Below are 25,949 nucleotides of genomic sequence, written 5' to 3'. Positions count from 1 at the left end.
TTTTTTCTTCCTCTGAATAGAAAAAAAAAAGTTTATAATTTAGCAAGAGCCCTGACATAGTGTCAAAATGACCCAGGTGTTAGGGAATACAACCTTGCAAGCACGAGATGGCAGAAATGGCAGAAAACAAAGTAATACGGAGCCAAAATTCTCTGCATGTTAACTCTGTAACTGCAATTCTAGATGAGACATTTATTAATCTCTTTTAATCCTCATTGGAAGGAGTGATTATTTCTTTTTGTCTAAGCCAGGACATGGCCTCGTGGAATGGCCCCTCTCCCCTCCACTTGTAACACTGGGTTTCTTCTTTCTCCCTGGAGTCTCTCTTCTGTCTTATTTCCTTTGAGGTTTCTGTTTGGTGATTTGGGCCTTGGCTTCCTGGAGCCTTACCTACCCTCATTAATCTGATTTATGGTTGTCAACAGCATCTAAGCTTTCTGCTTGAGTTTCTCCTTGACCCTTCTTACACAGGCCTTTTGCAGCCTCTGAAGAACTGCATTCCTGCCTCTCTGGTCCTCCATCTTTTCTCTTTTTTTTCCAGTCTGCCTGCTTAGTGTTTAGTTACAAAGTGTAAATTTACCATCCCTTGTTCCAAAGGCACCTTTATGTTTAATCTCAAATATTTTTTCATCTTGCTTTAAACCTTTCTAGAAACACTGAGAGCCCACCTTCTTTTCCTGCTGTACATTAAGGCTTCTTTTGCTTAATGTCCCCTTGGCGGTGGTAGCCCCCTCTGAATGACGGCCAACCTATTTCACACATGGTCCAGAGCTCTCCTTGAGACAGTTGAGCTTCATCTGGACTTTGCATGTCTTTTGTCCTCTACCTGGGGTGTTCTTCCCCAGGCAAATGGGTTGACTCTCTTGTCTCTTTTAGATCTTAGCTTAAATGTCACCTCCTCATTAGGTTAGCTCTAATCACTCCTTTAAAAAAGAAAGAGAAACCTTTTAATTTCATTGTACTCCTTGTTTATACATCTCACATGTAACAAACTGCTATGTGTGGCTGGTGCCTCCACTAGATACTGCTAATTATTGAACAGAAGGATTTTTATTTTATTCATTATTATTGGTGAGTGTGCGTGTGTGCACACGCGCGCGCAGATGTATGGTTCTCTTTCCACCATGTGAGGTCCAGAGATCAAACTTAAGCTGTCATCTCACCAGGACTCTCAAAACGAAATCAAAGATTCTAGCGGATGACTACATGTTTGAAATAAAAGAAGGGCTGTGAAAGGATTCTCAAGATTTTTTTTTTTATTAAGCAAACAGAAGTTTGTGTGATGAGCCAAAAGCCCTACCAAATAAAAGATAACTTTCAAATATTTTCTTCTATTTTTAAATTATCTGTATCTCTGTGAGCACGAGAAGGTGCCTCCAGAGACAACGGAGCCCCAGGAAGTTACAGGCCGTTTCAAGCCAACTGAACCAGGGTCCTCTACACGAGCAGTTGCGCCGAAGCATCTCGTCAGCTTCAGTTAATTTTGAGTCTTCCTAACTTTGGAAGCAGGGTTCATGAATCCGCAGCTAGAGCCAATTTTTGTGTGACCTGAAAGAGACTGGTATTACCTCAGGACGACCAGCCCCCTGCTCTAGACCAAGTTCTCAACACAAAAGAGATTTATTTGCCCTAGAGGGACAAAGGGCAGGTAATAAGGGATAAAAAACAGGAGATAGAGGACCAAAGGAAAAGAGGAAGGGAACAAAGGAGAGGAGATAAAAGGGCCAAGGTATTTATCCTGGAGGACAAAGGACTGCTCTGGATAGAGGAGACAGAAGTGGCCCATAGACAAACAGAGGTTTATAACAGTAAAGGGGGAACCCTGTGTTAGGATGAGGTGTTTAATTTTGATTGGGCGTGTTAATTGGATGAACTAAAGGAGGTTTTGATTACTGGACTTCAGTACTTTGATAGCTGAACCTTTGTAGTCAGCCTCGGGAAAAAGAAGTGGCCAACTAAGGGAATAGACCTTGGTAGCTAGCATTAGGAATATAACAACATGGGGGTTTTTGTCTTGTTTTGTTTTCCCCATTTTGTTTTGTTTTGTTTTGTTTTGTTTTGTTTTGTTTAGCAAGGCAGAGAGAATGGAAGAGGAGGGAATGGTTCTGCCAGAACCACGCCCACATTCAAGTTCGCCATAGTCCCTTCATAACCTGTATCTTTAGCCTGAGGACTTGTTGACTCTGAGATTCTAGAAATGAATGACAAGGAAAGCAGCTGTATATTTAGCCTGTCAGTGATTTTGTATCTGATCCTTCTGCTTCTCTCTCAGTAACTGTACCAACTACTTCAGGCATCCAACCCCCACCCCCGACCTTTCAAGCCACTCTCAGAGACTGGGTCTCACACTGCAGCCTAGGCTAACCAAGCATCGATCAACCTTCTGTCTCAGCCTCTTGAGTGCTGGTCAGTAATAATATTCTTTTTTCCTTGCTTCAGGGTCTTGTCCTCTGTTCACAATATTTTTCCAAAGGTGCTTGTAACCACTGCCTAGACCTCAAACTGGAGATCTTTAAATGTCAATTTTGCCCAGCTTAGAGCGTTACAGCAACAGCAGCCTGAGGACCCCTTGCTGTTTGTTCCTTTGCCTAGGATCTTTAAGAGTAGGGCCCGAACCTGCTGGTTCCCAAAGCTCTCAGAGATGACTGAAAGAAAACATGAAGGAGGTTGAGGCTGGCTGTGGTGACATACATACACATACTAATAACTTCAGCAGAGGAAGCCGAGGCAGGCAGACAACTGTGAGCTTTAGACCAGCCTGGTCTACATGAGAGTTTTAGGATAGCTAGGAACATGCATACTGAGACTCAAAGAGAACAAAACAGCATGCCCACAAACGAACATGAAGACAATGATCAAAGCAAAAGGAAGCTGAGGTCTTGCTTTCCTCTTTTCTGTAGTAGATCTCCGCAGGGCCCCAGAGGGCAGACCACAGGAAGGTGGTACATTAGGGAGTCTGAGATGGAGGGGCTATGGGTCTCTTGCCCTCAGGTCACACTACTCACCTAGGTTGACTTTCGCTACAGAGTTTAGCATCAGCGCCACCTCCCGTCAATGGTGACTAGAAAGTCTAGCTATAATTGGATGCCTGCGAAAGGCCGGGCGTAAAAAGTAAGTGGGTGGCCATCTTTGTTAGGGGCAGAGGCCACGGCTACGGAGCCTCAGTGAGTCCACGAAACTTCCGGCGGCTAGCTGGTGAGTCCTGGTGCCCCACGGGAAGCGTGAGAGCGGCGAACGTTAGATTCGTTTGGGGCTCGCCGTACAAATGGCCCGGGCGTCCCGCTCTAGTGGCCTTCTACCGCCAATCACTAACGTACCCCCGTCGTGGGCGCAGCCCCTGGGCGATGGGGAGGAGCGGGGCAAAGGGAAGCGCGGAGGGCTGGAGCTACTGGCTGCAATGAACGCCCCGTGCCCGGACTCCGGCAGACAGCCCTGGGCTCCAGAGTCTGCAAGCGGCCCGATGCCCTTCGCTCTGCAGCGGCTCCGGGCCGAGTTGCTGCGTCTGCACCGCGAGCGAGAGCAGCTCCTGAGGGCCCGGGACTGCGCCCGCCACCTGCAGGCGGTCGTGCGGCTACTCCGCTCCGGCTCCTCGGCCGGTTCCTTCTCCCTGCAGCAGCTGCACGGCGACTTACAGATGTGCCCTTCGCGTAGGGCGGCTCAGCGCCTTGGTTTCCCGGGCTCCAGGGAGACGCTTCTTCTGGCTCGCCCTATTGGGCTAGCTGCGCAGCACCTGGATGCTAACATCGAGATGCAGCTTCGCACCCTAGGCCGGGCACCCGCTAGCCTGGGCCTGACGTCCCAACTAGCCGAACTGTTGCTGGCCCTTCCCTTCTACCACACTCTACAGGGACAATCCCTGAGCTTCGTCCCCGGGGCCGCGCGCCCATTCCCCGCGGCCCGTGTGCTCCACCTCCTGGCTGCAGAGCGGGGTTGTCAGGTGGCGGATAGACTAGCTGAAGCCCTTGGCAAATCGGACTTGCAGGACCAACTCCGTCGGCAGTGCGACCAAGAGCGAGAGCTGCTGCCCGGGCTGCTGGGCCTAGTAGGGGGCGTGGCTAGTAGAGACAGCAGTGGACTGAGGCTTGGAGGGCCTGGAGCCCTGTGGAGCCAGTATTGGACCATGCTGTGGGCAGCCTGTGCTCAGAGTTTGGACCTACGCGTGGGACCCTGGGGCGACCCCAAAGCAGTGGCACAACAGCTGAGTCAGGCACTGTGTCAAGGTAAAGTGAGGGACCTGAGCTGGCATTTGGAGGTTGTGGTGTGGGTGTCTTTCTACCTTTACCCTCCCTCAAATCTAGCCTGCCAGCAAGAGTGGGTCCTTGAATTAATGCACTTCCCTGAGTTTAAAGTATAGCATTTAGGTTTTTCGAGGCCACGCTGCTTTCCACAGCGGTAAAATTTTGTTCTGAGGTAGGTTTTTACTACATAGTCCATATGGCCTGCAACTCCTGCCTCAGCCTCCCACCTCCAGAGAGTCAATGTGCCTGACTTTCCGCCCTGACTTCAGTGGAGGAGGATGTATCATGAGTTGGCACCGGGCTGTAACCAGGGAAGTATTGTTTTCAAGTTCCCTTCCTTTCTCCCATTAGCATCCCTGCCTCAGGAGTGTGAGAAGGAGCTGTTGTCTCTGTGTCACAGCCTATTTCATCGGTCTCTAGTCTGCAGCTGGGACCAAGGTAAGGAGTAAGGGACACTGGGGTGACCCAAAGATCAGGTTGCCCACCCCTTCAGACTGTGTTCTGTCATCCTAGGGTTCTGCCAGGCCTTGGGATCAGCCGTGGGTGGTCAGAGCAGCCCCACTTCACCATCCACTGCTGAGCTGTTGCAGCGGCTTTTCCCTCCCCTCTTGGATATCCTTCGCCAGCCTAGGCCAGAACTTAGCCTGTGCCAGCCTGCAGGTGAGACAGGAGGTGTGGAATGGGGGAGAGGGGTGCAGCGGAGCAGTTGATCTTTTTCCTGCCCTCTGTTCTGAAGCTGGCCCATGAACCGCAGGATACTCTGTTCTTCCCCTCCCAGGTCCTACGCCTGTCGCTCTGGGACTCTGTACCCTGCAGACCACCTTGCTCTGGTTCTTGGGCAAAGCTCAGCAGCACCTGGCAGCATGGGCGCCTGGTCCCTTCCTACTCCTGATCCAGAAGGACTTGCCTGTGAGTGGCCAGGAGTAGGGGAGGGAACAGCCTGGCCTGAGCTGAACCCTCACTCTCTGTTTCCACCGAAAGCCTCTTCTGCATGCAGTGGAAGCGCTGTCCAGCCTGGCCTCCGAGGCAGCCTTCAGTCTGGAGGTGGAGCAGCAGCTGGGTCTGGAGATCCAGAAGCTGACTGCTAGGATGCAGGTGAGTGCAGAGCCCCTGAGAGTGGCAGTGTGAGTGTGCGACACTGGGGAACAGGCTGGGGACCTTGCAGTCTCCTTAGAGCTCCTGCTAAATTTTTCCTTGTTGGTTTCTTGTTCTTCACTATGGAAAAAAATTCAAATATGGTTATAACAGTAATCAATTCATAGTCAGTTATGATTCATACCTCCTTGCTACTACCTAATAATAGTGGTAGTCACTGATATCATTGATTAGATTCATTTCATTAGTGACTGCATAATTACGCCCTTCACTTTACCTACTAGTGTTTAATTCATTGTTCTCTCTTTAAAGGTTTCGTGTGTGTGTGTGTGTGTGTGTGTGTGTGTGTGTGTGTACATACATTTGCTTGCCTCTACTTCTTGAATCTGAGATTAGTGGCATGTACCACCTCCTGGCTTACTTTATAGTTTTTGGGTTTTTTTTTTTTTTTTTTTTTTTTGGAGCTGGGAACCAAGCTCTACCACTGAGCTAAATCCCCAGCCCTTACTTTACAGTTTTAATAAAGTAGCACGTGTCTTTGTTTAAAGAGTGAAATGCAAGCTGGGGCTGGGGCTAGGCAGTGAAGCATTTGCTGATCATGCACCATCAAGCTTTTCTTTGATCCCAGTCATGACTGGGAAGGGAAGCAGAAGAAGGCAGCAAGATGGCTCTCTAGTTAAAGGTGCTTAGTGCCAGGTCTGACAACCTGAAAACATAGAACCATTTCTGCAAATGTGAGCACACCAGCACATACACATACATATATACCCCAGAAAGAGAGAGAGAGATAGACAGGCAGACAGACAGACAGACAGAGGATGAGGTTAAAAATTAAAAAGTAGTTTTAAGCCCTCTAATGAGCAGAACAACTCCCCTTTTCATCTGGGGTTGGCTGGTTCTTCTCACCCTCTCTCTGGCTCACTTGGGGCCTCTCGTGTGCTAGGTAAGCCCCGCCACCCAGCTGTGTCTCCCATGATTTCCTTCTAGGTTTACTGACAAAGCTCTCACTTCTGTCTTTCTCTGTCCTGTTGTGCACACCACTGCTTCCTGGTGTGGAATGCATAGCTGTGAGCTTATGTGTTGTGTCCTCCTGCTGTGGTTGTAGAGCTCGTGTCCACTCTCAGCTGTCAGTGTTATATGTTGTGTCCTCCTGCTGTGGTTGTAGAGCTCGTGTCGACTCTCAGCTCCTTTGCTCTGCTTCCCTGCTCCCCAAGCATCTTACTGCTGTGAACTCCCACTTTATTTCCCCTGAATCCCATACTTCCAGGATTTCTCATTCTTACCCTTGTCTCCTTAAAATCATGTCCCAGGGTAGCCTCTTAATGAGGAGAGCCTGACTGTGATGGAAGCCCAGAGGATGGCCATGCTAGGTGCGAGCTTTGTAGAGGGTTCCATAAAGTTCCTGGGGCTTAACTGCCGGCTGGACAGCCTGAGTAACAGGAGCAGGCTCCCACGAGAGTCTTCCTGGGGAACCTAAGCTAGCTAATATGCTCCTTCTGCTAGTCCACATTCTCTCTCTCTCTCTCTCTCTCTCTCTCTCTCTCTCTCTCCTCCCTCCTGTTTGAGGTCAGGCCTCTGTGTGTGTGTGTGTGTCTGTCTGTCTGTCTGTCTGCATCGGGAAAGGGTGTGGGAACTGGCAGAGTAAGCCAGTTAGCATTACATTGTTGGAGGCAGGGTGAGGGGTGCTGTGCACACCTTTAATCCCAGTACTGAGGAGGCTGAAGCAGGATTGTGAGTTTGAGGCCAGCCTAAGCTACAAGGAAATTTCAAGGCCAGTTTGGGCTAGACAGTAAGACTCTATCTAGATGGGAGGGGGAGGAATCTGTGCTGGAGAAGGGAGGAATTGAGGCATAAACAGGTCTGATGTGCCAGGGACCCAGTGGTTTCTTCTCCCCCAGTTCTCAGAACTTCCCTTTCTTAGGTTCATGGGATCTGTATATCTATATCTTTTTTTTTTCATTTTCTCTTGTTTTTTTCTTTCCCCCTCTTTTCCTTTCTTATGTCAGAGTCAGCTCAAACCTCATGGAGCTTGCAATCCTCCTGCTTCAGCATCCCCGGCCCTGGGGTCACAGGCATATGCCACTGTGCTCAGCCCACATTGTTACAGAATTTCTGCCAAATGCTCCATGATTTAGATGCTTCTCCTCTCGAGACAGGCAACAACACAAAGACCCTTGTTATCACTACCACCTCCACCCCCTTTTTAAAGATTATTTAATCTTTATTATTCAGATCCCATTTTGGTTGCTGGGAATTGAACTCAGGACCTCTGGAAGAGCAGTCAGTGCTCCTAACCAGTGAGCCATCTCTCCAGCCCTGGTCATGCATTTCTAATACTCCTAATTCTACTTTCCAAATGCTGGGAGTCCAGCCACATGCCCAACACGCCTGACTTGTCATGTGCCTTTGATTACGAAGACAACTTGTAATCCTAGCTATTGTGCATGGTTTAGGTCCAGACCTCCTTAGAAAATGCCCACATTCCCATAATGATGTATCCAGGTTTCACAGACCCCCACACTGAGGCCTCAGTGGAAGAAACACCATCCCATCAGTCTAACAGACTAGCTCCTCCTTACTTTCTTTCCTCCCCATACAGCTCCTGCCCAAAGAGTCGCTGAGTCTTTTTTTCCAAGAATGTCATAAGCAAGCCACACAAGGCTTCAAGCTCCACATGCCAAGGGGTGGATACTGGAGGCTTCGACTGTGTCCGGGTAATTTTCCTTTCTTTGTGGCGCCGGGGATGAGACCCAATACCTCTCACTACCTCACACACTCTACAGTCAAGCAAGCCTTACTGAGTGAGCTCCACCCCCCCCCCCAGCCCACTGTCTTAGTAACTTCTCATTTCCGCCTTCTCCTTTGGGCGGTTCCGGGTGTGTAAATGGTCCAAGCTCTCCCCAGTTGTGGCTCTACGCCGCTGTCAACATCTTTGTCCTTACCTTTTTGTGCCCCTCCCTCTGGAGCCCACTGGACTTCCTTAGTCTCTCCATCTGTCCTTTCTCTTCTCTCACTCCAGAACATCCCAGTGACCCTAGTGAGTACGCTAGGGTGGTGGTCTACACTGTGTTGGAGCCCGTGTTGCAAGGACTGCGAGGATTGCCACCTGAAGCCCAAGCCCCTGCCCTCAGCCAGGCACTGACAGCCACACTGGGCGCCTGGCTTGACCACATCCTCACCCATGGGATCCGGTTCAGGTGGGAAGAAGGAAAAATGGTAGTGGCAGAGGGAGAATGCCAATAGGGAAAATGGAGAACATTTGGGCAGAGCAGTCTGGGGAGGCAGAAGTGTCTGGTGGCCATATTGTATCTGAACATCTAGCCTGCAGGGGGCGCTGCAGCTCAAACAAGACTTCGGAGTGGTCAGGGAGGTTCTGGAACAGGAGCAGTGGGGCCTGCCCCCGGAGCTTCGCCAGACTCTGCTCTCACTCAGCATCTTCCAGCGGCTTGATGGGGCCCTGCTGTGTCTTCTGCAGCAACCCCTGCCCAAGAATCCAGTCCAGAGAAGACCTCCCCGTTGCTGTGAGTTATCGCCCCTCCTCAACCCTAGGTGTCTCTAAACCCCTTCCATCACTGCTTTAAAAGACCCACACCCAGTCTCACCATTGATTTGGCATCAGCATTACCCACCAACCTGCCTTCCGCTCCTGCTTTTCAGGTTTTTGTAATGAGGTCCAGACCATTGAACTGCCCACCAGCAGCCTCAACAGCCTGGAAAGTTTGGCACCCCCTCTAAGGCCTGGAGTCTCCCCAGCCCAGAATACTCACCTGCTAAGCACCCTGGGGGGAGGAGGGCGAGGGGGAGGGGGAGGAGGACCTAGTCCTGAGGCTTACCTGGCTGGAAACCAGCAAGCCTGGCTTGCCCTGAGGCTGCACCAACACCCTCGTTGGCACCTGCCTTTTTTCTCTTGCCTAGGGACAAGTCCTGAACCCTAAGTTGACCAGAGCCAGGAGTTCCAAACCCTGCCCCAGGCAATGAACTGTATGTTAGAGAGGCTTAAAACTGGGTGCTTGATAAAACACGTTCATAAACTAGAGTCTGGAATTGAACCCCAGATCATCCTAGGATCTGCAATCCAGAGTAATAGGCAAACTACAGCCTGAAATCTGAAAGTCGGAAACAATGGAGACATCTTAGAGCTAGAAATAGAAGGGGGTCTACAGGGTTAGCTCTCAGGAGACGGAAGCAAGCTACTTGCTTTCTCTTGAATCCCAGGAGCAAGGCTAAAGTTAATTCATGAGGAAACACAGAGGAAGCAAACATTTCTACATGTGGAGGGACCTGTCTTACCCCTTCTTCATTTCTACTTTTAGTCATTAGGCTGCAGGACCTTGACATTTAAGCTTTGGCTGTTGCTACCTGGGCAAAGCTTGCCTTCTGGTGGGTGGACAATCCCTGCTGTGATCGTCCTCTCAACGGAAGGAGCCAGGATTTAGGATGGTGCTGACCTAGATCTAGTAGGTAGGACACTGAAAAGGCTGAAGGGCGTTTTCGTACGTAGGGGGGTCTTACACATTCACTGCCTATGCTGTGTGTGGCACAGAACACTGCTAATGGCCAAAGTATTTACGGACCACCAACTCTGGGCCCCTTGGCGGCCCCGGAGGGCAGCCGGGAGAAGTACCCCGGAGGCCACCGGAAGTCTGTTTCAATAAAAGGATCCCCAGTGCTACTCCTTCCGGGGCGGAGGTAACCATGGCGGCGGCTTTGGCTCGGCTCGGACTACGGCCGGTCAAGCTGGTTCGAGTTCAGTTCTGCCCGTTTGAGAAGAACGTGGAGTCAACAAGGTACAGGTTCTGGGGAGGTGGGAGGCGTCCGCGCTCCCCACACGTGCGCGCGCACCCTCGACCCCCTCCCGGAGTTCCTGGGCATCTCAGTCCCGCCCTCCCTGCCTCGCGCGCACACCTTGGTCCCTGCTCCAGGTTCCCTGGTCCCCGGACGCGCTTACCCTGCCCTCCCACCGCAGGACCTTTCTCCAGGCGGTGAGCAGCGAGAAAGTCCGCGCCACCAACCTCAACTGCTCTGTGATCGCCGACGTGAGGCATGACGGCTCTGAGCCCTGCGTGGACGTGTTATTCGGTAAACAGGGACACTGGTGGGCGAGGACGGAGCGCGACCCTAGCTCTACATATTCCGGGTCCCTTACTCATCGTTTTGCATCTTCCCCAGGAGATGGGTATCGGCTGATTATGCGAGGAGCCCACCTCACCACTCAGGAAATGTTAAGTGCCTTGGCCTCTCACATTCGGGCTAGGAACGCTGCCGCAGCAGCATCTGCACCCAGCGCAGACAAGGTCGCCCCAGGTACGGGTACCCGCCGATGACATTGTAGAAGAATCCCAACAACCGACGTTGGCTTGAAACTAAAGACAGTGGTTTAAGAAGAGCTGGGCTTAATCACTCTAAATGCTGCATGGAGGTCACGATACTGAGCAAGAACCCTAACAACAGTGCTGCTAGGGCGAGATAAGATTGGGTGGTGAAGGGTCCGTACCAATTTGAATTTTTCTTTCTCACTGCTTAACCATATTTGAATCTGTCTGTCACGTACATTTTAATTAAATATTTATTGTCAAATGAATGCTGTTTTTCTTAGGTTGTTCACTTGGATTTTTAGAGAGGGTCTTACATGAGCTAACCTAAAACTTGGTATGAAGACCACGGTGGCCTAAAATGTGAAAGAATTTTCCTGCCTCAGGCTCCTGAGTGTTGGGATTCCAGCCATGCCCCACCTTTGGCCTTCAGTACTCACCTTTCTTAGTAGTGTCCCCTCTCCATTCACTCTCATGGAGCCACCCATTCTGCCGTCATTTTAAACTCAGGATTTAAACCCTACATTTTTATTTGGTTTAATCCCATCTTCTGATTATGATTACCTTCTGCCAACTTCCTCCATATTGCCACCAACATTCAAGTAGAACAGTCTCTTGGCTCATCTGACTTCCCTGCTCAGCCTTCTAGGCTAGAAGTTCAGTGTTTTCTCTTCTACCTCCCTTTCCTGGTATAGCCAACCAGTCTGTCTGCACTGAGAGGAAAGAGGAGCCAGCCCCATCTATTGGCACGCACTATTCCAGCTACTCAGGAGGCCAGCCTGGTCTGTGTAGCAAGACCTTTCCATTCTTATCCTCCTGGAGGCCAGCCTGGTCTACTTAGCAAGACCTTTCCATTCTTACTCATCCTCCTGGAGGCCAGCCTGGTCTGTGTAGTAAGACCTTCCATTCTCACTCCTTGCCCTGTACCACTTTGATTCTGCCTAGTGTGGTTTTCCCTAATTATTTTGCTGCCGTCTCATCTCATTCTTCAGGTAGGTAGTGGCTTACTTCCACAGCCCTGAAATAAGTTTTTGGTTAACATCCATTAATGTGACCATGAAATCATTTTAGAGGGTTAAATGGCATTAAAAGTTATCTTTTCAGGCCCAGAGGAGTGCTTCGTGTTTAAGAGCACAAGCTACTCTTTCAGATGACTCAGGTTCAATTCCTAGCACCCACATAGCAGTTCACAACTGTTGTAGGGCATCTGATACCCTCTCACAGACATACATGTAGGCAAGACATCAAAGCACATAAAAATAAATCAGGAAAAAACGTACAAAAAAGTTATTCATGCATGCCACCTGGCTTTTTTTTTTTTTTCTATTTTATTAGGTTATTTTTACACTTCTACATCCCTGACATTTCTTTTACCCTAATCCCTTCCAATCCCCCAACATTATGTAGGAGAGAGAGAAGATTGGACAGAAAAGGAGATATAGACCTCTATAGGCTACTTCCTGCTTATTAGGGTTCTTGGGTTTCTTGGGGCAAGTCCAGTGTTCGGCATCAGAGTACCCAACAAACCAGCAATAGCGAATGCAGCAGCAGCAGCAGGAGGAGGGAACAGCAGCTGCAACAGGCCCTTTCCAGAGTCCCCAGAATTAAACTATGCAGTGGGCAAAATCATACCCCTGCTAGTGCACAAGGCAATTCATAATCACCTGCCGTGAAGCAGCCTCTTGCCCCATACCTAGGACTAAAACATAATTTTATTTATTTTATTTTTTTACTTTTTAATGAATATATGTTACAAACACACTGGAGAGTCAGGCAATGCTTCCTGCATTGGATGCAATCCTGGGCCACAAGTCTGCACACTCCTTTGCAATGGGATCTGTGACAGCAAAACCTTTCACCTCAACTTTATTGTTTGCTATGGCCCCTGCATTATCTTCAAAATAAACACCCCACCTTTTCTTCCACATGACTTTTGTTGCCGAATTACCACTACCTTTTTTTTTTTTAAAGATTTTATGTATATGAGCATATATGAATACATTGTCTTCAGACACACCAGAAAAGGGCATTGGATGCCATTACAAATGTTTGTGAGCCACCATGTGGTTGCTGGGACTTGAACTCAGGACCTCTGGAAGAGCAGTCAGTGCTCTTAACCGCTGAGCCATCCCTCCAGCTCTACCACTACCTTTTCTCTTAGTTCTGGTTTGCCTTTCTGAACTGTGGCCGTCATCATGTTGCCCATACCAGCAGCAGGAAGTCTTTTCAGCTGCCCCTTGATTCCCTTTCACAGAGATAATATACAAGTTTTTGGCTCCTGTGTTGTCAGCATAGTTGATCACAGCTCCTACTGGAAGATCCAGGCAAATCTGGAATTTTGCTCCGGAGGACCCACCACATTCTCATTTTGACATCTTGAGCATCCAGAGAGAATCAGAAAAATTTAACTGGATTAAAAAAAAAACAACCAAAACTCTTACTACAGCCACATGAGTATTCTTTTAAGAAATTTTAGTTTTAAATAAATGACCAAAGGTTGGATACTTTCCTCTAACATGCTCCATCTGTTTTGGGTTTCTGTTGTCATTGTCTGGTTTCCAGATAAAATCTCTCACTGAACCTGGACCTTACCCTTCTCAGCTAACCTAGCCAGCAAGCACCCAGGATCCCTGTCTCCATCCCCCAAGTGCTGAGGTTACAGGCATATACTACCCCACCTGGCCTTTTATGTGGGCAGACTGGGTCCCAAGTGAGCTGGTGCTTTCCCAGCAAGTGCTCAAATCACTGGGCCACCTTCCCACCAGCACCTTTGTTCCTCATTGTGAATTACAAGAGGAGAAAAAAAAAAAAATAGCCCTCAGCCACTGCCAGAGAGCTTAATGAATGCCCAGCTAAGAATGGCTGTGCAGTTCACCAAGTAATCTGTAACTCTTCCCTGCTTAAATGAGTATTAGAGGCTCTCTCTCCACCGTCCTTTAAGAAAGACAACTCCCTGAAGGCTGTAGAATATATCTGCCTGGGGTGTGTGTTGCAGGATATTTGATCATTCTGTGAACCCTGAGATTGTGTTATTTACTGGGAAAAAAAGGTTTTTAGTTGTGGTGTGGCTCAGCCTTAGCACACACCTTTAATCCAAGAGCTTTCTGCTTGAATACTGTAAACAAGATTAAAGTCTACCGTAGGACAAGAGGCAGAACAAGCAACCACTGGCTCAAGTATTGTCGGGAAGATAGAGAGTAAGACTGGTGTGTTTATATAAAGATGAAGAGAGGGGGAATATGTTCTATGGAGGTGTGGTGAGGTATGAGGAAAGGGTAGAGTTGGAGTTCCAGAAAAGAATGGCGGGAAGGATGAGGTACAGTTCAGTGGTAAAGTAAACCACAGTGGTAAATAACAATAGATAGAGAAACAAGGATAGAGATATTAGGAATACTCCCGAATCTAATTCCTTTCCTTTTGTTTCTTCTTTGACCACAGCTACTAACAGTGACTAACAAACAGTGACTAACACCCCGCAAATGCCAACCACCACCAACCTTGCCTCTCGGGGACCCACCTTTATGTATCCTCTGAAAAGTTCCCAGAATTCTGTATGTCACACAATCACAGAAATTATCTGCAGCTGGCAAAACCACATTTCAGCTAGAGCATGAGGCAAATCATAGCTGCTATGGTCAGTCTAAAGCAGCCCATATCCCTATACCTGGCATTAAAAGGAAAGCACATTTTTTTTTTTTTTCCGGAACTGGGGACCGAACCCAGGGCCTTGTGCTTGCTAGGCAAGCGCTCTACCGCTGAGCTAAACCCCCAACCCCAGGGAAGCACATTCTTATAACATTTCTATGTATTTTTTTTTAAAAAAGAAACCAAAAGTCCAAAGTTCTCAAAAGTGTTACTACCAGTATCTGCCTAGCATGCAAAAGTTCCCAGGTTCCTTCTGGCACTCTAAGTGAACAAGTTGAGTGAGTGGGTGAATGAACAGGCATGGGCTGTAGCTGTTGGCAGAGTGCTTGGCTAGCACTGAATACACTAATAGTGGCATGTGTGCTTGTAACCCAGCACTGGGAAGGCAGAGGCTGGAGGGTCAGAAGTTCAAAGTCATTTTTTGGCTACACAGCAATTTCCAGGCCAGTCAGGGATATAGACTGTCTTAAATGTAAAAAATCAATAAATAAAATTACAGGCTGAGTTACAGACAGACTTGTCTGAAGACATAGGACTGCTTAAAGAAACAGACCCTACTTAGGCTTCCTTGAGAGTCCACTCCAAGAAGAATGGAAGTTGGGGTGTGAATAGTGATATAGCTTAATTCATATACAGTTGGGTTTTATAAGCTAGCCCTGGGAAGCTCTGTGGCTTGGATCCAGTTACTTACATTTCCTAGGCCACGATTTTCTGCTACCAGATTAGATCTGGGCAGTGATGTGTACAAGTAGCTTCTGACACCCTGGAGGTTGAGGCTATCATCAAGCTTGGGGACAGTCTGGGCATATAAATACAACACAAGGCGGTCTCAACCAACGCGGCTTTATATAGCAAGTTGGAGGAAAATCTAAACAAACACATCCCCCCAAAGAGGGGAAAACTGGCCTTAGAATGATCATTTTTTAGAAAAATACTTTTAAGTGTATGGACGAAAGTGCAGGGTCATAAAAGGCCTTTAGATCATCCGGACGTATCTGTAAGATGCCATGTTGGTGCTAGGAACTGAACTCATATCCTCGGCAAGAGCAGCAAATATGTTAACCGTCAAGTCATGTCTCCTGCTTCATTCCTTATTCGTACTTTTTTTTTTAAAGCATGGTCTCACTGTGTAACCCAGGGCGGCCTCAAATTCACGGAGATCCTCCTGCCTCTGCCTCCTGAGTACTAGGATTAAAGCTGAGAGCCACCACGCCTGGATGTTATTTTTTTAACAGGAGGGAGGGAGGGAGAGGGTAGGAGGGAGAGGGTGGGAGGGAGAGAAAGTAAGGTGAGGTGCGCACAATCTACAGCATACGCGTGAAAGTCAGATGGTGTATGCTTATATGTAGGCCAGACGTGAAGGTCAGAAGACAACTTGTGGAAGTCTGTTCTCTTTCTTCCACGACGTGGGTACGGGGATCAAACTTAAGTCGTCAGCCTTACGAGCGAGCGCCATTACCGCTGAGCCATCTCTCCAGGCCACGATCAGTAGTTAACAAAACAAAACAAAACAAAACAAAACAAACAGAAAGGGCTCAGAATGCAATTGCTTCTCTCTTCTTCCCCTTGAACTCACACCCACTGACGCATTTCACCGATTGTGTCCTGTACTCAATACTGAGTACAACCAGCCACAGCGCTTCCGGGTTTCGGGGCCGGACCTGACGTGTAGGGCGGGATTTCCGGCAGGGGCGGGGCGCTCAGGGAGGCGCGGGGCGAAGGCTCAGTTCGCTGACCGCACGGTGGCAGCCGGGGCGCGTGCTGGCTGCCCGCATGGCCCGGGGCGAGAGGCGACGGCGCGCTGCGGCCGCAGAGGGGGCGCGGCCGCTGGAGAGGGCGCGGGGTGCGGGCCGGCGGGATGGCAGAGCTGGCGGGGCGCGCGGCTCGGCGGGGGCGGCGCGGCCCTGGCCGTGGTGGTTTTGGCGCTGGCCTTCGGCCTGTCGGGGCGCTGGGTGCTGGCGTGGCTCCGTATGCGCCGCGCGCTCACACTGCACCCCGCTCCGTCAGCGCTGCCGCCGGACTCCTCCAGTCCTGCCGTGGCCCCGGAACTCTTCTGGGGTACCTATCGCCCACACGTCTATTTCGGCATGAAGACTCGCAGCCCCAAACCACTGCTCACGGGTAACCCTGGGGCGGGTGAGTGGGGAGGACTCAACAGTCTTCGCAGAGTTAATACAGTATCTATTGACTTACGTGGCCATTCTACTTCCCAGGACTGATGTGGGCGCAGCAAGGCGCCACTCCGGGGACCCCTCCTAAGCTCAGGCACACATGCGAACAAGGAGACGGCGTGGGTCCCTATGGCTGGGAGTTCCATGATGGACTCTCCTTTGGTCGGCAACATATCTATGATGGGGCCTTAAGGCTCACCACTGAGTTCGTCAAGAGACCTGGGGGTCATCACGGAGGGGATTGGAGCTGGAGAGTGACTGTAGAGCCTCAGGTCAGGACACTAGGATCTTCTTTGCTCAGCCCAGATGTCCCCATCCTCCCCTCCCAGCAGCAAATGCAGTATGAAATGGAGGTTGACAGCAGTGACACTAGGCTGGCTGACAATCTCTGCCATTTCCTTGTTTGTAAAACAGTGACACCTAACTCAAAAGATTAAATGAAACAATCCATGTATAATTCTAAAACATCCGTCATTTTCCAGAGGAACCCTGTTCAGACGCAGTCCACTGGGTGGGTCTGCTTATCCTCAGTATTGACAGATGTATGTTTGCCACAGTTCTTGTAATTCCTGCTAAAACTGATTCTCAAAAGGATGTTTTTCTGATGCTTTATTGTGTTCCTTGGTCACCTAGGCCTCAGGTACACCTTCCTTCCCTTTGGTGTCCCTGTTCTTCTACGTGGTAACAGATGGGCAAGAGGTCCTACTACCAGAGGTTGGAGCCAAAGGACAGTTGAAGTTCATCAGTGGGCACACCAGTGAACTTGGTGACTTCCGCCTTACACTTCTGCCACCAACCAGTCCAGGAGACACTGTCCCTAAGCATGGCAGGTAACTGGAGGATTGGTGCAGGGGTGCTTGGGATATTGACTTAGCCTGGTCTCTAGGACCCCTCCCTCCGCACCTTTCCAACCACTGGGACTGGTAAGACATCCCTTTCATAAATAACATTCCTTATTTGTCTTCTTGCCTTCAAGCTACAATGTCTTCTGGTCCTCCAACCCAGGGCTGCCTCTGCTCACAGACATGGTAAAGAGCCACCTAAACAGCTGGTTTCATCACCGGCCCCCAGGAGCCTCTCCGGAACGCTACCTCGGCTTGCCTGGATCTCTTAAGTGGGAAGAGAGAGGCCCTAGTGGGCAAGGGCAGTTCTTGGTCCAGCAGGTGACACTGAAAGCCCCTTTCTCTGTGGAGTTTGTGTTTGAATCTGGCAGTGCCAGGACAGGAAGAGACCAAGCCTCTGAGCAGCTGGTAGGTGGCCAACTGACCCGGGCCCTGGAGAGCCACGCTGCAGCATTCAAGGAGCGTTTTGAGAGGACCTTCCAGCTAAAGGAGAAGGGCCTGAGCCCTGAGGAGCAGGCTCTGGGTCAGGTTGCCCTCAGTGGCCTACTTGGTGGGATTGGTTACTTCTATGGACAGGGTTTGGTGTTGCCAGACACTGGCATGGAAGGGTCTGAACAGAAAATGGACCCTTCCCTATTTCCACCTGTCCCCCTTTTCTCTGGGGTCCCTTCCCGGTCATTCTTCCCACGAGGCTTCCTCTGGGATGAAGGCTTTCACCAGCTAGTGGTCCAGCGATGGGATCCCAACCTCACCCGGGAGGCCCTAGGACACTGGCTGGGGCTGCTCAATGCTGACGGTTGGATTGGGCGAGAGCAGATTCTGGGGGATGAGGCCAGAGCCCGAGTGCCCCCAGAATTCCTAGTGCAACGTGCAGCCCATGCCAACCCTCCAACCCTGCTCCTGCCAGTCATACACATGCTAGAAGGCCGGGACCCTGAGGACTTGGCCTTCCTGCGCAGGGCTTTCCCCCGCTTGCATGCCTGGTTCTCTTGGCTCCATCAAAGTCAGGCAGGGCCAGTGCCACTTTCCTACCGCTGGCGGGGCAGGGATCTAGCTTTGCCTACCCTACTTAACCCCAAGACACTGCCCTCGGGCCTGGATGACTACCCCAGGGCCTCACATCCTTCTGCAGCAGAGCGGCACCTGGACCTGCGGTGCTGGGTAACATTGGGTGCCCGGGTGCTGTCACAGCTTGCAGAAGAGCTTGGGGAGACTGAAGCTGCTGCAGAGTTGGGCCCATTGGCTGCCTCTCTAGAAGCACCTGGAAGTCTCGATGAGCTGCACTGGGCTCCTGAGCTGGGGGTCTTTGCCGACTTTGGGAACCACACAAAAGCAGTACAGCTCAAGTCTAGGCCCCCACAGGGGCTGGTTAGGGTGGTAGGCAGGCCTCCACCTCGACTGCAGTATGTGGATGCCCTGGGCTATGTCTCTCTTTTTCCTTTGCTGCTACAACTGCTGGAGCCCAGCTCACCCCGCTTGGGACCCCTGCTGGACGTTCTAGCTGATAGCCGCCATCTCTGGAGCCCCTTTGGGTTGCGCTCCCTTTCAGCCTCCAGTCTCTTTTATAAACAGCGAAATACGGAACACGACCCACCTTACTGGCGAGGTGCTGTATGGCTGAATATCAACTACCTGGCTTTGGGGGCACTACACCACTATGGGCGTGTGGAGGGTCCTCACAAGGTTCAGGCTGCCAAACTCTACCGTGAACTGCGGGCCAATGTAGTAAGCAACGTACGGCAGCAATACCAGGCTACAGGGTTTCTGTGGGAACAGTACAGTGACCAGGATGGGCGGGGCATGGGCTGCCGCCCCTTCCAAGGATGGACCAGTCTTGTTTTACTGATCATGGCTGAAGAGTACTAGTGGGACAGAAGGAGAGCTAGGCCTTTGTGTCACTTGGAATATGCAGACAAGGGCTTGGGTTTCTGGTCTCAGTGTTTCAGATCTTGTAAGCTCATCTCAGGTGTCTCCTTATTGTCATCCCATACAGCTCTGGGGTGAACGTGAACTCAAAGAGTCTATTTTTCTAAATAAACTGGAAAACAACATAACTGACCTCTTGCTTTTGGTAGTTTTGCCTTGGGGCTATCCTCAATAGGGTGAGGTGATAAATGGCCACTGCTTCACAGCAAGTGCGGTTAGGGGACATGCAATGAGTTGAGGTCTACTCTACCCAGAATCACAAGCAGCTGGTTCATGTCTCTTTAATGAGATTAAAGGCTCCTGTGTATGTTTTGGGAGTGAGTAAAGATAGCACAGTCCTCGGTACTGCCCCTCTTCAGGGCTTCAGCCCTTTCAGGCATGTTCTAGGAGGGTGGAGAGGGTCCCACATGGAGAACTGCAGTTGAACCAGGGCTGAATCCTGGTGCCAAGTAATACCCAGTTTTCCTCTTGAAACTACTTATGGGATGTCCCCATAACTAGAAGCCAGCCCCACGGGAGGGACCTGGGACATAGGCTCTGGGGGCAGTGCACAAGGGGAATGGTCCTCCAGGTCTGGTTGGGTGGCACTAGCCCTCAGCTCCTTGACTAGCTCACCTTCGCTGGAGTTAGGACAAGGGCAGAGCTCAATCCCTGAGTCACCAGTCAGGTGTCGATAGCGGCAGGAAGGGGGTGTGTGGACTGGGCTCACTCCTGCCCTGGGCTCACCCTCCTGAGGAGGGAGAGCACTCTGATTGGAGGAAACACCTTCTACACTTGTCCCCTCCGAGTGGGCAGAGCAGCTGGATTCGGAAGAACAGCGGGTGCATTCATTGGAAGTAGTCAAAGGGTGACCAGGGGCCATAGTGTAAGGAGGTGGTGGTGTGCCTGGGTGGTGAACCACATCCTCATAGGCTGGGGGTTTGAAGGCGCTGAGGAGGCCTGCGGGAGAGAGAACAGCATGGATGACTGAAGGACCTGAGCTAGAACAGCCATCTCTCCTTTTAGGGGAAAGTGCTCTGAAATGTCTGCCAGTGGAAGTGCGGTTGAGGGTCCCGGCTTGGGAGGGGTTACTGGTTCTGCACCCAAGAGCCAAGTCACTCACGAAGGTCAAGCAGTGAACCAGTTGGAACAGGGCCAGCCCCGTGGCACGCCCCATGGTAAGCCAACAAGTTGATTTCACGCTGCCGCTGTTGCTGTTGCAGCCTGAGTTTAGCTCTTCGGTGGCGAAAGGCACAACAACAGCTAAAGAGGATGAGGACAGTCCAAAGCAGCCAGAACCCTGCAGGAGGCAAAGAGGGCTCAACTCAGATTACCACCCCGGCCCCCAGCCCCCATGCAGAGAAGGGTCTTTGGTAGCTGAATTCAGAAATCGAAGGGAGGATGGGCAGGGAACCTGAGATGGATCCCTTAGAAGACTCACACCAGAGTTCATAGTAGTAGGTGCAGCAGCCAGTCTCCCCACAGCAATGGCCACTCTCACAGAGGTAGGGCTGGGTATTCACTCCTGGGCACAGCTCTCGAAGCTGGAGGCAAGGAGGCACTAAGAACTAGGGGATTCTATCCAAGGCCCTGTCCACCCCCACCTCCTGCACGCACATACACAATCCCACCCACGAGCCAACCTAGCTTAGAAGGATGGCATGGGATGCTAAAATGAGTGTCTGTATGTAGGGTTGTCAGTATGGAAGATTTAGAATAGCCAGAAACTAGTGTAGAAAGTAGAGTATAAATACACAAAGGTGACTTCAGTTCTTTTAACCCAAGACTTTTCTCACATAAGCCTGGCCCCAAGGGTGGTTTTTGGTAAGGTAATGTTTTAGGAGAAACAAAACATAGTCCTGACGATGCGTAGGAATTTAAGACCATTTCCAAAGCTAAAAAGCTTTCAACATCTCCCACCCAGAAGGTCTGCCTCCCACACCCCCGAGACAGATTTTTTTTTTCCACCCCTGGGTCTCAAGCTCCCTAGGGTAGAGGAGGAGCACTGTGAGACCCAGAGCAGTGCTCCCAACCAGATGGGATTGCTGTGGATGATAAAGGATGGCATCCAGGGCGCGAGTCTGGGTTCCAGCTCGTCTCCAAATTGCTCCCTCAAGAGAAGATGCTGCCGGACTCTGCTGTGACAATAGGCACATAGAAAAACATCACAAATAACTGCGGCAAGACACAGGGAGCCTCCCTGGGGTTTTCACTACGCCTCTGGTAACTGGAGAGCCACTGCGGGCTTGCACTGCAACCACGAGATGGGGTCTAAGAGGCTGCAGGTAAAGTCAACTGCGTCTACGTAAGAAGTTTAGACAAAGAGTAGAATGGTCATGTTGGGGAACTTCATAGTACCTTTGGCTCCATGAACTCCTCCCCCACCCCGGATAGGAAGTGACAGGAAAGGGGAAAGAGAAATAAATGGCTGTCGTGAGATAAGCTTTTAGAGCTGCTGGGATACCTGCTGTTGCGGAGCCTGAAGTGCCCCCCAGGCCTCTTCGCTGCTGTTCCTGCTGCTGGCCCGAGCCATGCCTCCACCTACAGACCCCTGAAGACCACAGCCTTCTCCACCGCCAGCTGCCCCACTCCTGCCACCTCTGCCACCACTTCCATGGTCCCTGCCCGGCCCATTGCAATCGCTGCCACCATCACTCTCCGGCCGGAGCTCCCGGCCCGGGAGAGCTCCTCCAGAGGACACAGTTGCTCGGTCCAGCCAATCAGAATCGTTAACTAACAGTTCAGCCAATAGGAGCCGGTCACAGGTTTCTTCCTCTGCCCAATCCGCTGCGGCGCCTGTGCCGCTCTCCCAGACAACAAGCACTCACACAGACAAAGACAGGGGAAAGGCTCGACCGAATGCCTGATTGACAGCAACAATAGCCAGTACGAACAACAGAATACGCTTTGACTTATCAGCCAATAAACGGCCGTCCAGGAGCACAAATTTTTTTCGCTGATTGGCTGAGTGACTTCACACGCGCAGGTTCATAGTCGGCCGACTTCCCACTCGAGCAATTCTACACGAGCCGAGGCACCGCAGGAAATTTAATAGGGTGGGGGTAGACAGTGGGAATGCGGCGTGGGAGAGGCCTTAGGTGGCCAGGAGTGGGGACCCCGGACCCTCGGGTCCTCCCAGCCGTAGTTGCAGGTTGATGCGGTAGCACTGTAGGCTGCAAAGGGCCTGGCCGGTGCGGGAGCAGGCGTAACGGCGCGGGTGGGGGCAGCCGGGGACAGAGCAGCGTGGAGCGGGGCCCGACGGGGCAGGCCGCTGTGCCACCGCCGCGGGTGTGGGAACGCCGGGAGGAAAAGACAAGGTGGAGCCCTGTGCCCCGCTGCTGTAGCGCACCATGGGTGCAGGAGCCGGGGCAGCGGCCCGGCCTCCGCGCCGCTCACCCCGTGCTGCCCCGCGCCCTCCTCGCCCGCTAGGAGCAGCTGTCTTTGTGAGGCGCTCAATTGTCTGATTCTTATGCTCCTCAGCCCGCCTCGCGGCCTGCAGCCGCCGCTTCCGCGCACGCTCCTCACGCTTCAGCAGCATCTCTTCCGTGAGGGCAGGGGCTGGGCAGCCCCCAGCCACCGGCAGAGGCAGAGTCGGTGACGGCTGACTCCGAGCCTTCTGGAGCAGGGCTCGCTGGGGAAAGATAGAGAGGATGTCTGAGAACCAAATGGCAGAGATCCCCAAGTTGAGGGATGAGAAAGATGGGAAATGGAAGGTGGAGTATTGACAATCATCGTTTTGGGGTCACTCCCCCCACCCATTTTCGTTTGTTTTTGTTTCGAGAAGGTTTCACTATGTAACTCTGGCTGCCCTGTAGACTCACTATGTAGACCAGGACAGCCTCGAACTCACACGCTTGCCTTTGTCTCCCAGGTGCCACTATCCCCATCTTTGGGGACCCTTAATGGCACACTTGCTCGTCCCAGGGCTTCTGACTCTCAGCTTCAAAGAAGAAAACAATTGTATCTTGCCTGCCCCATGTACCCAAACTGTAGCATCCTTGTGTAGGCTTTGTTGTTCTTTTAAATATCTCAGTAGAGAACATCAACTTGGATTTGGCTCAAACCAAAAAGAATTACCCTGGATTTCTTTTTTTCTCCCTCCAAGTAGCTACTTCCAAGAGACATCCAGGATTCAATGGGGGTTTCTTGGTTCTGTTACTGCTTTCTTCTTGACTTCTTTCTTCTCTCTTCAGGAGAGCTAGCACCAGCTCTCCTATCCTCCACACTCCATGCCCCTCTACCAATTTATTGAGACAGGATATCTATATGTATGTTTTGGCTGGCTCAGAACTTGTAACCATCCTGTCTTTGAAGTTCTGGGACAACAGGACAGCCTACACTTCAGCAGCTTCCTACAGAAATCCCTTACCCTCTACTAAGCTTTACTCCACTCAATTGCCAAAGTGATTATGTCAGCTATGTCACTTGTCAGCATATGACAACACTGGTGACTTAGCCACATTCTCCTGGGTCTCTGTGCCTACAGGCTCTATATCAACTGTCCTCTTTGAGAAGCTCTTCTGGTATCGGAAATGCCATCTCAGCAGAACACTGGCTGCTGTTGCAGAGGACTCTAGTTCAGTTCCCTGCACCTACATGGCAGCTCACAACTGTCTGTAAATCTAGCTCCAGGAGTTCTGATGACCTCTGGCTTCTATGAGCAACAAACACACACTCATACACATAAAATCAAAATAAATAAAATTTATCTTTAAAACAAAAGAGAATAATGAGCCATTCCCTACAACTGCCCTGATGTTTCTGTCTTGCCAGTTTCTACTTCAGCATTCCTATTGTCTAGGAATGGTTTTAAAAAGTTACTTAGGGGCTGTGTGTGGTGGCTCACACCTTTAATTCCAGCACTTTCAGGTAGAGGCAGGCAGATCCCTGTGTGTTTCTGGCCAGTCAGGGCTACATACTAAGATCACAATTAAAAAAGGAAAGAAAAATTCATTTACCATAGATATCCGCCTCTTATCGTTCCTGTTCCTCTCATTGCCTAAGAAACAGCAAGTTGTCCGTATGTGTTTGTTAAATGAATACAGACGGAACTAACTTACTTGTCTTGCAGTAAGCAGCCGCTCATTGATCTCCTTCTTGAGGTCTCCGTTGTCATCTAGCTCTCCCTTCTCCAAGGCATCTAACCATCTCTGTTCCTCCTCTTCCTCCTGGCCCTCCAGATCCCCTGGCAGGTCCCGAAGTGGGGAGGGGGACAGATTACTGTCTTCATCTGGGTAGAAAGGTTGAAATAGAACATTAATTTAGCAAAGTTGGTCCCAGGACACTGAAAATTCTCAGACCCCACCCCTTTCCTTTTCCTGGTTATAAATGAGCAACCCAGCTCTCCCACCTCCAGGGTCTTCTCACCCAGCCAGGCTCGGTACTGCTCCAGAGGCACGCCTTCCATAGGTTCCTCTTCATTATCCACTACCATCAGGGGAGAAGGTGATCGAGGCCCCTCCGGGATCACAGTGAAAGTAGGGACACTGCAGAGAAGAAACGCTACTCTACAGTGAACAAGCGGCTCTCTCCTACTCGGGAGCTTACGTACAGGTTTTCCAACCTGCTTGGATTCTTGCTGCCTTAACGTGAACCCTGAAGCCAAAGTTCATTTTCTATTTTCCAAAAAGCCTAGCCTACCCGCTGCTGAATTTTCCCGAGTTAAATTCTTGATCTCACCTCTTGGTGCCCAGGACCTGTCCACCCAGCTTGATTTTAAGTTTAAGTTGGGGCTTTGCAGGAGCCTGCAGCGTCGGTCCGGCCTCCTCTTCCTGATGATGCTTTTTCTTGTGTTTCTTTTTATGTTTCTTGTGTTTTTTCTTGTGTACTCCGTGGCCGTGGGCACCTGCCAGGCTCAACTCCAGCGTTTCCCCTGCAGAAGGAGAGCCTGTCAGAGGTGTTCCATCAAATAGTGGCAGGGGAAGATCTGACTAAACTAACAATTCAACTGAGTCCAACTCTTCCCACGTTATTAGCTGTTACCATAACAACAGCACCGCCTCGCTCCTTCCCACCTGTGGCGGGTTGACCTGGCTCCACGGAGTGAGAGTGACTCCTTTTTAAAGATCACCTAAGTTAGAGCCACCCGCGCTTACCTGGCTCAGGGGGCTCCATAGCCCCAGACGTGCTCCCGCGCCGCCACAGCTTGCTCATGGGGTCCTGCAAAGGGAGAGGACTGGAAACGGTCGGGACACAAGCCGACATGCCTTTTCCGCCCCGCGGAAGAACGGAATCCAGCAAAATAACCGGCTACTTCCGGTGCCTGGCAACCATGTTTGTGCGTGGTACGCTTTACAGCCAAAAATACTCCGGTAAGAAACAAGGTCCGTTCGAAATAAAAGTTCCGGCACCTTCCAGTTCTAGGCTATCCTTAATGCCATCTTGCTCTCAAAATGAAAGTTCAAATCTTCTAGGAGGCCACAAAAAATAGTAAGGCTTTCCCTAACTTGGGCTCCCTCTACTAAGATTCCAGACCTGTTCAGTCTGCCTCTCTCTGTGTCGCCGACTGTCTCTGTCTCTCTGTCTCTTCTCTTTGTTGGTCTGTGTCTCTCCTCCCCCTCCTCACGTCCCCATTCTCATTGGTAGGCAATTGGTAAACATTATTGTAAACACTAAGCTTCTCAACCAAGAAAAGTTGTGAAATAATAAGATTGATACAGAGTTTGGGTTCCAGAGAACAGTAACATTTAAAGAATACAAGCATCCCTCTAATGCAACATCTAAATAAATTTGCTACACCCC

The 25,949-nt window shown here is 50.6% G+C and overlaps 5 protein-coding genes and 1 pseudogene across 7 annotated transcripts; 3 read left to right on the top strand and 3 right to left on the bottom strand.

The window, feature by feature from the left end:
* The first annotated feature begins 3,083 nt into the window (after positions 1–3,083).
* Positions 3,084–9,279, top strand: Ccdc142 (coiled-coil domain containing 142). Its single transcript, XM_032906287.1, has 9 exons — positions 3,084–4,220; positions 4,590–4,676; positions 4,752–4,898; positions 5,017–5,147; positions 5,220–5,333; positions 7,933–8,047; positions 8,353–8,530; positions 8,655–8,854; positions 8,991–9,279. The coding sequence occupies exons 1-9, from the start codon at positions 3,266–3,268 to the stop codon at positions 9,266–9,268; spliced, it is 2,205 nt and encodes a 734-aa protein (XP_032762178.1). The 5' UTR covers positions 3,084–3,265; the 3' UTR covers positions 9,269–9,279.
* Positions 9,280–9,386: 107 nt separating this feature from the next.
* Positions 9,387–10,914, top strand: Mrpl53 (mitochondrial ribosomal protein L53). Its single transcript, XM_032906288.1, has 3 exons — positions 9,387–10,120; positions 10,300–10,412; positions 10,503–10,914. The coding sequence occupies exons 1-3, from the start codon at positions 10,029–10,031 to the stop codon at positions 10,655–10,657; spliced, it is 360 nt and encodes a 119-aa protein (XP_032762179.1). The 5' UTR covers positions 9,387–10,028; the 3' UTR covers positions 10,658–10,914.
* A 1,500-nt stretch (positions 10,915–12,414) lies between these two features.
* LOC116902752 lies at positions 12,415–13,020 on the bottom strand (annotated as a pseudogene).
* Positions 13,021–15,995: 2,975 nt separating this feature from the next.
* Positions 15,996–19,357, top strand: Mogs (mannosyl-oligosaccharide glucosidase). Its single transcript, XM_032906281.1, is given in 5 exon segments — positions 15,996–16,180; positions 16,183–16,411; positions 16,504–16,733; positions 17,095–17,291; positions 17,438–19,357. Coding segments are annotated over 5 exon segments (2,505 nt in total). The 5' UTR covers positions 15,996–16,063; the 3' UTR covers positions 19,170–19,357.
* Positions 19,358–19,494: 137 nt separating this feature from the next.
* On the bottom strand, positions 19,495–21,887 carry Wbp1 (WW domain binding protein 1). 3 transcript variants are annotated; one of them, XM_032906283.1, is made up of 5 exons: positions 21,673–21,847; positions 21,242–21,346; positions 20,650–20,752; positions 20,332–20,508; positions 19,495–20,168 (listed from the first exon to the last, which is right to left on the bottom strand). In XM_032906283.1, exons 1-5 carry the CDS (start codon positions 21,739–21,741, stop codon positions 19,708–19,710), a joined length of 915 nt encoding a protein of 304 aa, XP_032762174.1. In that variant the 5' UTR covers positions 21,742–21,847; the 3' UTR covers positions 19,495–19,707. The 3 variants fall into 3 exon arrangements, with proteins under 3 accessions (XP_032762174.1, XP_032762176.1, XP_032762177.1); XM_032906285.1 differs by having other exon boundaries at positions 21,242–21,343; positions 21,673–21,773; XM_032906286.1 differs by lacking the exon at positions 21,242–21,346 and having other exon boundaries at positions 21,673–21,887.
* Positions 19,497–25,750, bottom strand: Ino80b (INO80 complex subunit B). The gene is made up of 8 exons (XM_032906282.1): positions 25,304–25,750; positions 24,888–25,080; positions 24,576–24,694; positions 24,269–24,438; positions 21,673–22,839; positions 20,650–21,346; positions 20,332–20,508; positions 19,497–20,168 (listed from the first exon to the last, which is right to left on the bottom strand). The coding sequence occupies exons 1-5, from the start codon at positions 25,410–25,412 to the stop codon at positions 22,303–22,305; spliced, it is 1,128 nt and encodes a 375-aa protein (XP_032762173.1). The 5' UTR covers positions 25,413–25,750; the 3' UTR covers positions 19,497–20,168; positions 20,332–20,508; positions 20,650–21,346; positions 21,673–22,302.
* Between the last annotated feature and the right edge of the window lie 199 nt (positions 25,751–25,949).

The sequence above is a fragment of the Rattus rattus genome, chromosome 6, assembly GCF_011064425.1.
Source record: "Rattus rattus isolate New Zealand chromosome 6, Rrattus_CSIRO_v1, whole genome shotgun sequence".
Lineage (NCBI taxonomy): Eukaryota > Metazoa > Chordata > Mammalia > Rodentia > Muridae > Rattus > Rattus rattus.
This window is presented reverse-complemented; position numbering and strand designations above follow the sequence as displayed.

What these genes read in the sequence shown, in the direction of transcription:
- Ccdc142 (XM_032906287.1), top strand. Translation starts at nt 3,266, where the DNA reads ATGGCCCGGGCGTCCCGCTCTAGTGGCCTTCTACCGCCAATCACTAAC. An exon ending in GAGTCAGGCACTGTGTCAAG is followed by an intron (nt 4,221 to 4,589) that starts GTAAAGTGAGGG and finishes TTCTCCCATTAG; the next exon opens with CATCCCTGCCTCAGGAGTGT. An exon ending in GAGGCTTCGACTGTGTCCGG is followed by an intron (nt 8,048 to 8,352) that starts GTAATTTTCCTT and finishes CTCTCACTCCAG; the next exon opens with AACATCCCAGTGACCCTAGT.
- Wbp1 (XM_032906283.1), bottom strand. Translation starts at nt 21,741, where the DNA reads ATGGCTCGGGCCAGCAGCAGGAACAGCAGCGAAGAGGCCTGGGGGGCA. An exon ending in TTCAGGCTCCGCAACAGCAG is followed by an intron (nt 21,347 to 21,672) that starts GTATCCCAGCAG and finishes CTATTGTCACAG; the next exon opens with CAGAGTCCGGCAGCATCTTC. An exon ending in ATCCACAGCAATCCCATCTG is followed by an intron (nt 20,753 to 21,241) that starts GTTGGGAGCACT and finishes CCTTGCCTCCAG; the next exon opens with CTTCGAGAGCTGTGCCCAGG.
- Ino80b (XM_032906282.1), bottom strand. Translation starts at nt 25,412, where the DNA reads ATGTCGGCTTGTGTCCCGACCGTTTCCAGTCCTCTCCCTTTGCAGGAC. An exon ending in TATGGAGCCCCCTGAGCCAG is followed by an intron (nt 25,081 to 25,303) that starts GTAAGCGCGGGT and finishes CTCCTTCTGCAG; the next exon opens with GGGAAACGCTGGAGTTGAGC. An exon ending in GGCTGCTTACTGCAAGACAA is followed by an intron (nt 22,840 to 24,268) that starts GTAAGTTAGTTC and finishes ATCTTTCCCCAG; the next exon opens with CGAGCCCTGCTCCAGAAGGC.
- Mrpl53 (XM_032906288.1), top strand. Translation starts at nt 10,029, where the DNA reads ATGGCGGCGGCTTTGGCTCGGCTCGGACTACGGCCGGTCAAGCTGGTT. An exon ending in AAGAACGTGGAGTCAACAAG is followed by an intron (nt 10,121 to 10,299) that starts GTACAGGTTCTG and finishes CTCCCACCGCAG; the next exon opens with GACCTTTCTCCAGGCGGTGA. An exon ending in CTGCGTGGACGTGTTATTCG is followed by an intron (nt 10,413 to 10,502) that starts GTAAACAGGGAC and finishes CATCTTCCCCAG; the next exon opens with GAGATGGGTATCGGCTGATT.